At 47.2% G+C, this 10,958-nt stretch overlaps 1 protein-coding gene across 1 annotated transcript; it reads left to right on the forward strand.

The window, feature by feature from the left end:
• Positions 1–1,502: 1,502 nt before the first annotated feature.
• On the forward strand, positions 1,503–8,707 carry LOC309671015 (estradiol 17-beta-dehydrogenase 11-like; the record flags this gene model as incomplete). Its single annotated transcript, XM_082482178.1, has 7 exons — positions 1,503–1,712; positions 3,569–3,676; positions 4,325–4,456; positions 5,175–5,281; positions 6,541–6,678; positions 6,928–7,044; positions 8,206–8,707. 7 exons carry the CDS (start codon positions 1,503–1,505, stop codon positions 8,291–8,293), a joined length of 900 nt encoding a protein of 299 aa, XP_082338304.1. The 3' UTR covers positions 8,294–8,707.
• Between the last annotated feature and the right edge of the window lie 2,251 nt (positions 8,708–10,958).

Genomic DNA, 10,958 nt, shown 5'->3' on the forward strand with positions numbered 1-10,958 from the left:
ATTAGAGCTGGACAGACCAGCTAAAACTAGTTTTCTCACATTTGCTATAAGCATTTCTGTTCTGGTTAAGGTTCTGGATACTTCATTACATGCAAACAAGTCCAGGTGTGAGTTGTGCAATTTAGACTCAGATATGGATGACACAATTCACACAGTCAATACCATTTTCCAAAGGACTTGAGCAAAATAAGCAGCCATAGCATAAGATGGAAGGTCTGGGTATAGATACCTAACTAATTAAAAGACAGAGCAAGAGGGAACAGCCAGCCAAGAGCTCACATGTGTAGTCCCACGAGTTGAAAGGCCCTGTGCCATTCATCTTTTCTTAAGTGACCTGGAAGAGGAAGGTAGGTGACAAGGCCTGCTGACAACGCACAGGTATGCAAAGGAAGGAAGGATGGACAGACTTACCCTCACCATGAAGAAAACTGCTCAAGAACCTCGTAAGACTGAGCAACTGGGCAGTCTCACAGCAGGATTTGAGACAGAATTACAACACAGAGTTGAAGGGCCCCTCAAGATGTTTTTGCCAGTAACTGGATGAGCAATTTTACTGCCACTTCCATCCCTCTTCCACCCGCAGCAAACAACAAAGAACATGATTTGCTGCTTCTTGACACTAGGGCCTGGGAGAGAAACAGCAAGGTACCCACACTATCACCTGTGTGTGGGCAAATAAAGCAGAGGAAGAACAGTCGGGGTGGGGGGTGGGGGGATGGACACATGACAACTGACAGATGCCGTCTGGCAAGACTGCAACCAAGGGCAAACCCCTGAGTTTTCTGCACAGCTCCACCAACTGCATCTTCCTCAGCCAGAAGGGCAGAAACCACCAAAGAGCCACACTTCAGTAGCCAAGCTGACAGCAGAAGCTCCTTTGACAGCTACGTCCAGCTGCATTGTGTCTTTCCACAGCAAGGGGATACGGATGCCTTCTGCCTCACCTCTGAACCGCTCACCCAGCACCAGAACAAGGCCACCAGACAGCGAGTTCAGCGCAGGGCTAGGCGAGGCAGCCCGGGCCGAGGTACATCCCCTCCCCAGGCAGGAGCCGTCGAGGCCCCCCGAACGCAGCGCTGCCCCGCCCGGGCCCCCCCGACAACGGCCACCCCCGGCGCCGCCAACCGCCCTTCACAAGCTCACCTCGCATTGGGCGGAGCCCCCTCCCCAAGCGCCGCTCTCTGATTGGTTGCTGCGCCCCTGAGAGGAGTGGCCGGGCGCGCGGCCCCTCGGTCCGTTGGCTGCCGACGCTCCTCGCGCCCCTCCTCGATCGCGGCCCCCGCGTTTCACGGCGCCCCCCGCGGCGAAGGGAGGCTGGGGCAGGGCGGGGAGGGCCGGTCCAGGCGGGGAGGGGGTGGGTCCTGCCGGGGCAGAGGCCCGTAACTGAGAGGACGAGCGGTGAGTGCTCCGGCGGGCCGCGGGCTGTGGTAAATCAACAACCCGCATCCTCGTCAAAAGAGACTAAAGTTCAGTTCTGCAGTGGAAGGACTCTGAGAAAAACGATGAATCCGTTTCTGGATCTTCTCCTGTTTTTGGCTACACTCATCTACTCCTACTTAGAGGCTTTTGTGAAGCTTTTCGTGCCTGTGAAGAGAAAGTCTGTCAGTGGAGAGCTCGTTCTCATCACAGGTGCTGGCCATGGCGTAGGGAGAGCGACTGCCTTCGAGTTCGCCAAGCGTCAAAGCAGACTGGTTCTGTGGGACATCAATAAGGTAATGGTGCAATTCATGTTGTGACTTGTTCATCTCTGAGACCACTGGGCTTTTCAGAGTGTAAGAAGGGCTGCATACAAACTGCATCCACAGCATCTCCTTCCACGTCCGCTCCCATCTGCTCACGGTCAGCTCACCGACTGGGACGCTGAGTGCCAGGAGAGGGTTTGGCCCCACTTGCACCGGGGGAGGTAGGTGTCAGGGTCCCACAGTTACTCGGTGCTAATCAGCGAGGCAGCACGCACGGAGTACCTCCAAGAGGGAACACAGTGGTCTGCAAGCTGCCGTTGGAACCACTGCCGAGGCTGGCAGAAAAAGGCACACTCAGCCAGAAGCCTGTTTCTGCAGAGGAGCATGTTTACCTTCTGCTCACTCTCTCAACCCCAGGTATTTTGTGTACGTAGCTGGAAGACTTGTAACTGTGCTCATATTGATGGGCATCACTGCGCTGAGCTGCGCGTATGAGCCCTGCTGCCCTCTGGCGCAGTTACACGTGTAGATGGCTCCTTGCTGCATGTTTACACTAGCCTGAACTCTTTCTTTCAGCCAAATTCACTAGAATGCAGACCTTGGCAAGTGGAGGAGGGACAGGTGTAAACACGCAGACTATGAGTCAGTAGGGATCAAGGCGGTGATGTGCGTGGGAGCAACTGGCTGTAGAGAGGGGCTGAGTGGCTGGGGCAGCAGCGCACGGGAAAGGTTACTGACAGAGTGAGTGGAACAGAAACTGCAGAGGAGTTTGTCATGTCATCCTTAAGCTGCAAAACAAACCAGCCCACCACAAACAAACAAACCAAGCAACCCCAAGACAAGCCCAGTGTAAGGGGACGTATAATTCGGGAGGATATCGCTGAATATTTTCAGTGTCCATGCTACCCCTTACGGCTAAGGCTAGACTCTGGAGGGGTGGAAGGTGGCATGGCACCAGTCTCTCGATGTGTAAAGAGTTGCTGTTGTGTTGTCCATGTTCAGTGGAATGGCAGGAGAAGGAACAAATGTAGTCATGAGAGAGACGCAGCTTTGGTACTGGGAAATACATTGTAAGGGTGTGTGTAAGCAGGCACTGAAATACAATGCCAAAGAAGGTGGTGGATCCCAAAGATTTTAGGAGTATGCTTCCCCAGTCCAACTGCCTGCACAGAGGCCTTGCTCCTGGGGGCCATCAGCCTTAAGCAGCAGCTGGGGCTGAGTGGAGCTGCCCAGTCACCCACCCCAGGGACAGCTTCTGTCAAGTGCTGAGCTGCCCCTGGCCATTTGTGAACTGAGGCTTTTCACTACACAGGTGCCCAGTGGCATGGCTTTCTGGCACCTGGGGAGAAGGCTACAGCGAAGTCATTTCTGCCCTCAGTGGGTTGGTGTAATGACTTAGGGACGTTTCCGTTCTGTGTCTGTCAAATGTTGTTCTCATGAGAAATGTCACTCTACGGTGTGCACTTTGGAGCACACCTCTCTTCTCCCATCAGTCTGCGAATACAGGAACGTATAGGGCCATATCTCAGGGCTGTCAGCTGGGCCTGGTTAGAGTCACGGTGTCTGCCTGCTGTCTTGTCACCGAGTACCCCCTTTCTGCAGCCTAGCTACGTGTGCTTTACCAAGGCAAGCTCACTCTTGTTGCCACATCCCCCTTCTGGCAGTCACTCTACGCAGGATCAAAATTTAAGGTCAGAACACCCATCCTCCCAGGGACGCCAGCTACAGCTCTTTCCCTGGGTAGCCGTGAACTGTTCAGGGGCTTGGCAGTGCTCATGCGATCAGAGAAATCTTCAGCCTCTAACCGGTATGCTGTGTTGCCCGAGCAGCAACACCTGGGCAGGGTACAGCTGCACATACATGTCGTGTCTTTCTGCCTCTTACAGCACAGTGTTGAGGACACGGCAGCAGAATGCGAAAAGCTGGGAGCCACTGTTCACGCCTTTGTGGTGGACTGCAGCAAAAGGGAGGAAATCTACAGTGCGGCAGAGAAGGTAAGGGAGCAAGGGCCTGTCCAAAGGCTTACCCAAACGTACTCTATTTTTGGAAAAGTCAGGAAAACAAGAGAAGAGGTATTGTACTCAAATCATGCAAGCCCTTGGCATTGCCACACTTCTTGCTGCTTCCTCTGTGGAGAGTGAAGTAGCACTTCCGAGATTGCAGCCAGTCTCATCCTCGTTTGTGAGGCTCAGGTGCATCACGCCTCATTGCCAAGTTTGCTCATTATACTCCTGGTCCCTGAAGGAACTTCTGCCTTTTCGTTTCCTGAACAGCATGCAGACAACACTGGGGACATTTGAACCATTTATTTGTAAAGGATATGGTCCAGCTGGCTCAAAGCAGCCAACGTGTCCACAGTCCCAAGTGTAACTACGCAGAGCATACTGTGTCTGTGGGGAATGTGTGGAAGACTATAAATACTGGCAGGAATTAAGGGAAAAGCATCAGATCTGAACCAGATTTCATGGTACTACTGCACAGTTCCTATCTTATCTGGGAATGTTGCGTGATCTTCCTCTCCCTAAAAGCAACAACGTTAAGAATTAAATTAATTGTCGCTGATCTTCCACAACCTTGCATTTGTTTTTTTTTTTTTCATAACAAATGACACGCAGCTTTCTGGTTTTGTTTCTGTCCGAAAGGTGAAGAAGGACATTGGGGATGTCTCCATCCTGGTGAATAACGCTGGTGTGATTACAGCTGCCGACCTGCTCTCAACTCAGGACCACCAGATTGAAAGAATGTTTGAAGTCAACATTCTTGCGCACATGTGGGTAAGGACCACTGCTGTCTTCATATCTTCCTTTTTTGGGAAGCGTTGTTGAGGTGGCATGTTTAGACTAACAATTATTTTCAGCTGCCAGTGAATGACAAAAGTGTCTTTTGGATGTGTTTAGCACAGGGGCAGCCAGCTGGACTGGCTGTTGGGAAACTTGATTAACCTCTTGCTGATCTGAGCCTGGCCCAGCTCTTTCATCCAAGCGTGGGTTGGTCTCTGTTGTAGGTGTATTAGGGGTCCTCATTGCATCAGGTAGTTTGGGCACCCGCAGCTGAGCACCGAAACCCTGCAGGTAGAAGATACACGGCTGAAAAATACAAAGCAAAGTTTTTATCGGCTGACCTGCACAGACTGACAAGCATTTTAATGTACATGCTGGGGTGAGGCACTGGCAGCGCTGCCACTGACACCTGAAACCTAAAAAGCAGCACAGGAAAGATGAGAGAATCGTCTCCTGTTTACAGCCGACTTCCTGAAGCATTCTCATTTGGAAGATAGGTTGCCAATGGTACCAGCTGAACGGAGAACAGGTGTCTCTGTGGCTCTCAGAATCTAAGGTGCTGTGCAGCACATAGTATTAGTGATAGCATTAGTCACTTAATTAACAACAGCCAGGATGAGTGTTGAATATGCCTAAGAAAACATTGTTTTTTTTATCTCCCCCCTTCTCCCTACCCTCCCATTTTTGCCTCTTGGTTTAAATGACTTTCAAGACCACAAGAGCTTTTCTGCCAACAATGATGAACAACAACCACGGTCATATTGTCACGGTGGCTTCGGCAGCAGGTCATTTTGTGACTTCTTTCATGGTGGCTTATTGGTGAGTGATTTTAAAATCAGCTCTCTTCATTGCTTTTAATAATGCGTCTTCGCCATCTGCAAGCACAGAGTAACCAAAATAATCGTCCCACTGAATACGGTACGTCCAAAGGAGCGTACCGAGGTGGAAAAAAGCACAACAGCCAGCACTTAAGGATGCCTGGAGGTTCCCACCAATTTGCTTATTAGCTCGGACTGAATCAAGAGCAATGCTTGTATGAAGAAACAGTCATGTGACACGTCAACTAATGAAAGCTTCTCCTTTTTTCTCTCCCTCACCGATCCAGACTGTTGTTTAGCAAAAAAGGTACCCTCTTCCCTTCTCCTTCTTAGAAAGTAGCGCTTCTGTGAGTTGCTGTGGTGTTGTCAAGTAAACCCCTAATGAGTAGCTTTTGATCACTCTACCATTGTGGTAGTGACAAGTGTATAGAAATACCGCTGTCATCATGAGATAAAATTGCTTTTCTACTTGACACACATCTAGAGGATCTCTGTGCGTGAACAGAATAACTGTTAGATTGCATATTGCCATTCTGCGTCAGATCTAGCCCTCTATAATAGCAGCTCCGGGTAGAGCAGTCTTCCCCTGGGAACACTACTTCTTACAGTGTCACTCATTGTTGCCAACGTGAGAACTCCCGAGCCAGGGATTTTACTGGGATTACACTGTCCAGGTCAATAGCGGTCAATAAACTGGTTCTCTGCTTCTACTTTCTTTGGAGCTGATTTATTCTCCTGGCCTGCTTCCATTTCTGTGGCAGTATATTTCTCAACTTTTGCATGCATAATGCTCCCCTATTTCAAAACTCACATGCAAGTGTCACAAGACACTCCTGTGTGGTATGAGGAAGAGTAGAAGGTTGTTCTCCATTTCTACCGTGCGCATCCTTTTTAATTTTACAGACTGAAGCTGCGTTCCTTCTAAGAATCTTCTCAGATGGGAAAAATAGGAAGTCTATCAATTGATGCCCATTAGTTATCGTTTTCTAAGAATTCTTGACATTCATCTGTCTGTTTGCAACGAAGGCGACTTTTTCTGAAAGACACCCTCTCTGCATTCCTCCCCCAAGCAGCAATATCTAATCCAGCGCTACACTCCAGCACAGGGAAAGTTAGAATTATTCCCTGCCCTTTCTTCTCAGATGGATGACATTTTTTGCCTCTTAGTCAGTGCTATGTGATCTTTTATGCCATTTCCAGGTGTAGAAAGCTAGAAATAGTATTTCTGCCTTCTCGTTTGTGCCTTTTCCCCTCCTGCAGTTCAAGCAAGTTTGCTGCGGTTGGATTTCATAAGGCTCTGACAGAGGAGCTGTCTACCCTGGGAAAGGATGGAATAAAAACTACGTGTCTTTGTCCGGTTTTTATAAACACTGGATTTGTCAAAAACCCCAGTACAAGGTAACTATCAAAACTCGGCTTTCCCGTCCTTCCTTCTTTGTATCAAGGCACTACGTATTAGCCCAAGCTTTAGGCCCTTTATTCCAACTGACTCTATAAAAACCGTACATAGCATTGGCTAAAGAAAATCTGCAGTGTCCTTTAACGCACATAATGGTTGCATTTGGATTACCTGAGTTTGTGGATATGTGAAGTGTCAGACACCAGGTAGTACCACCCCTGTTTTACCACTTATGCTTTCCTGTGCAGGCTTGGAAAGATTTTGGAGATTGAAGAAGTTGTAGAGGCGCTGATGGAAGGAATACTGACCAACCAGAAAATGATTTTTGTTCCATCAAATCAACGCGTTGCTTTACTTTTTGAAAGGTACGTAGAAAAAAGAAAAGGATTAATAAAACCCTACATGTATTAAATATAACTGAGTGTACAAGCCTCAAGTTACAAACCTGTAACATCTGATTCAAGATTAAGTTTTATTTTAGAAAACATTAATTTTTATTTTAGAACGCATTACAAGGTAACAAAATAGTGCAGTGATTCTTTCTAATGACAAAAGCAGACATCATCTACAGAAAGATTTTGTTAAGTACTCTCATAGGTCCTTTTGATCCACTTGCTGCATCTAACTGTTCTCAGTGGAGAACTTGACCAGTCTACTGACTGATAGGGAGGGAGGGGGATTACAAGAGAACACTTTTTCTTCACAGTTCACTAATTCCCTTTTGCCTGCAAACAACACTGTCTCTGAAACAGCAGCCTCAGAGAAGTTTCGAACAGAGCTGAGGACCTGTTGCTTATTAGTGTTTGTTTCTTCATGTCAACACCAAAGACTGAGGTCACAGAGGCTGGGAAAATTGCTTCAAAAGAGCTGTATTGCTTAGCTCTGCCACGTAAAGCAAGATTTGTGCTCTCACATGTCTTTAATATCCCTTATATCCCTTTAATATCCCTTATAGCTGCTAAGGGGCCATTTTCATCGGAGCTCAGGTTCCAAACCTAGAATTAGCATTAGAAAACTAAATTAAGTTTTCAGTTAACTTGTACAGTATTTCCTGAAACACTTGGTAATTTCCTGTTTGAGAAAGCCAGCAAACTTGGGGTATAACCCCATATTTCTTTTTTTGAGGAGGTGTAAAGAGGTTTGGGGTTTGTTTTTTCTCCATCCAAGAATTCCCCAGATAAACCAGATAAAGTTTTGAAAGGAAAGAGAAAGCAAATGCCCACGTTGTGTTTAATACTAAAACTTCCTGGATCCTGCAGCAATATTGCAACCTAAATATTGCCCAGTAAATACCTGTCCTGGAATTGTCATAAAAGGAGACGGGTGGGACTGGAGTTAAAACTACTCAGATATTTATGAGAGCTATGTATTCTTTGAAATAACACACAGTTTAAGTCTTAGTCTCAATCCGTGTGTGTGCACACATTCTGCTCGCAGACCAGCCCTTCCTGCACCTGCAGTGCCACTTTTTCCCATAATTTAAGTCTTTTAGCCTGCATTTAATTTCATGTTATTATCTCTTTCAGGTTGTTTCCAGAACGCGCCCTGAATGTTCTGAAAAAGCTGACCGATGTCAAGTTTGATGCAGTCATTGGGCAGAGAAGCACCCAGTGAAAATCAAAAATTGATTATCATTTCCCAGTGGCACAAGTGCAAACAGAACATGGGCTGAGCATAGTTCAGCTGCTTTGATTCAGAGCAGAACTAAGACAGATGCTTCCAGGCCACCATTGCCAAGCAGACCTCAGGGTTTATCCCACACCTGCAGCAGGACATGCCTGCATAACATGGAGTATTAACAAAGCAGAGATGCAGCTCTAGAAGTCTCAAGGACTGCTTTGGCTGTATGTCGCAGCGTCTCTGTCTCCTAGTGCTGAGGCAGACAGGAATTCCCACAAAGCCCGTTTTTGGGACAGCACAGCTGCCTACCTGAGTGTAAAGGGATTGCCTGAGGATATGTTAATGTGGACTCATCCCTGAGCAAAGGTATCTTGCAAGAAGCAATTTATAGAGCAGGTGGGTGGCCTGTTTCACCTCAATTTATCTTTTTAAATCTTAAACCCAAAATGTGCTGTAATGAGCACTCGCATTTTCATGTGCCTTTTTAGTACCTGAAATAATACAGCTTTGTTTGTAATGTAATACCTAATTACATCAATTACCAATTATGCATTATCACTATGCCTTATTCGAAATAAATACAGTTCTCTAACACAAAGGTGTCTTTCAGCAGTGAAAGTCATAACCAGGTTCTAGAGGTTCATTTAAGGCATGGTATCAAGTAATACATCCTCTCCCTGTATCATTTCTCACACTGTTCATCTGCAATTGAAAGACTCCTTCCTGTGAAAACAGTGCAGTATTTCCCTGAAAATTACTGGGTGCCCTCCTGCATTTCATTGATACTCGAGCATGTGATTTATTACATGAGAGTGTGGACCAAATTGGATTATTTTTCTCCTCACATTACAAGGCAAATAATCCAACCTAATGAAAATTGTGCAGTATTCATAAGCAGACTCGTGTATTAAAGAAAAGAGCAAGGTTATGCTGAGCCAGGAAAGCCTTTGTTCACATGCAGCAGGCAAGTTTAAGTTGAAGTCCACAGGACTTCTGCACCTGTGTACAATGCAAGCGAAGGCCTGAACTCTGTAAACTCCTGAATATGTCTTCATTTTGACTAATTAATACATTCACCACAGCACAGATTTGCACCCATACAGACACTGGATAACACATGTGCCTCCACATAACCTCTTTTCAAACACATATGTACCAGACTAAGATCTTATGTATTGCGCTCCTCGCTGCCTCGCTGGCAGGAGAAGATGCTGCAGCAATGACATCTCTGGGCTTTACCTTCCCAACCCTGCTCTGCCCCTTCCAGGTCAGGGGAGCAGTGCAGCAGAGATTCTTGGCAGAAGGCACACGAGGTGCCACAGAGGCAGGTGGGTGAGACATCGCACCAACAGGGCCCTGCTCCACTTCTCCCAAGCAAGGATAAGAACAGTGGAGCAGGTGTCACAATGGTGAAAGGATCAGCCAGAGTCTGCCAACCACTAGGTCAGGCTGCAGGGACAAGGCAGGTCCCTGGTCACACCGGGAAGCCACATTAGAATACAGGGGCAGGCATGGCACGCAACAGCACAGTCCATGCAATGGCTGGGGCCAAGGCCAGGGCTTAAATGCGGGTGCCAGGCCAGGGGCAGAGCATGCACAGGGGAAGGCTCCAGATGAGCCTTCTCACCAATCCTCATGACAAGCTAGCGGCCTGCTCTGACAGGAACCACCTTGACCAGGAGCTTAAATCCCCAAAGGTCTTTGGCCTGTGGTACCAAAGAACAGCACCTGATGAAATACAGGTCAAAGAACTCTTCAGAGCACAGATCATCTTTCCACCTACTTGTGCAACTCCTGACTGTGCCAGGACACTTGCTGGCTCGTGGCCATCTGAGGGAGGCCTGAACACGCTGCCACCTTCGGCGTGGCTGGAAATTGGTGGCTTCCAGTAGAAAGCATCCCGCACACCTGAGCATTTAATGGTGTTCTGTAAAATGAGGTTCTTCAGAAAAGGGAGAGCCCTCGTCATCCAGCTCCTCCTGCTCTTAGGTGGCAACAGCTAGAAGTTTGTGCTGCTGACAACCTAAATGACACAAAAATGGTATCCTTTTTGCTCATGTAACTTTCATGTAACAGTACATTCAGGGTGTGTGAAAGCACAAGTTCCCAGCTTGGGAACATCTTTAAAATGCAGGATTCCTGTAGCCAAGAAAGGAAAAGAAAAAGGGAGTTTGCAAAATTTAAAAATAGCATAAATGCTAAAAGTCAATTAAAGAGTATTACACATGGGTTGTATTTAAAACCAAGACCCTCCAAACTCCAAAATATTTGAGACGCATACTCTTTGAGTCCTGAAGGATGAAGAAAGCTAATTTGCATGCATGTTCAGCGAGTTATTTTGTAAGTCTGATTTCCCTGCCTCAGAGGCATCCCCCAAATCTGAGAACAGTGATTTAATGTCTTGTGTTTTCTCTGAAAATTCAGCTCTTGCTACGAGGACAGGCCTGTCACAATTAAGAGCCACTTGCTCTTCTCCATGTTTCCTGAGACTTCAAGTCTTCTGCTTGGCATACAGAAACAGACACAAAAGCAAGGATTTAAGCCTTCATCTCCTGGAACACTAGTGACACAATTGAACCACCAAGCCTTCTGGGCTCCTCTGTTCTCTTCCTGGCCACAACAAACAACTAAACCTTATCCCAAAGTCTGGTCATTATGG

Source organism: Vanellus vanellus, assembly GCF_965231255.1.
Source record: "Vanellus vanellus genome assembly, chromosome: 4".
Classification (NCBI taxonomy): Eukaryota; Metazoa; Chordata; class Aves; order Charadriiformes; family Charadriidae; genus Vanellus; species Vanellus vanellus.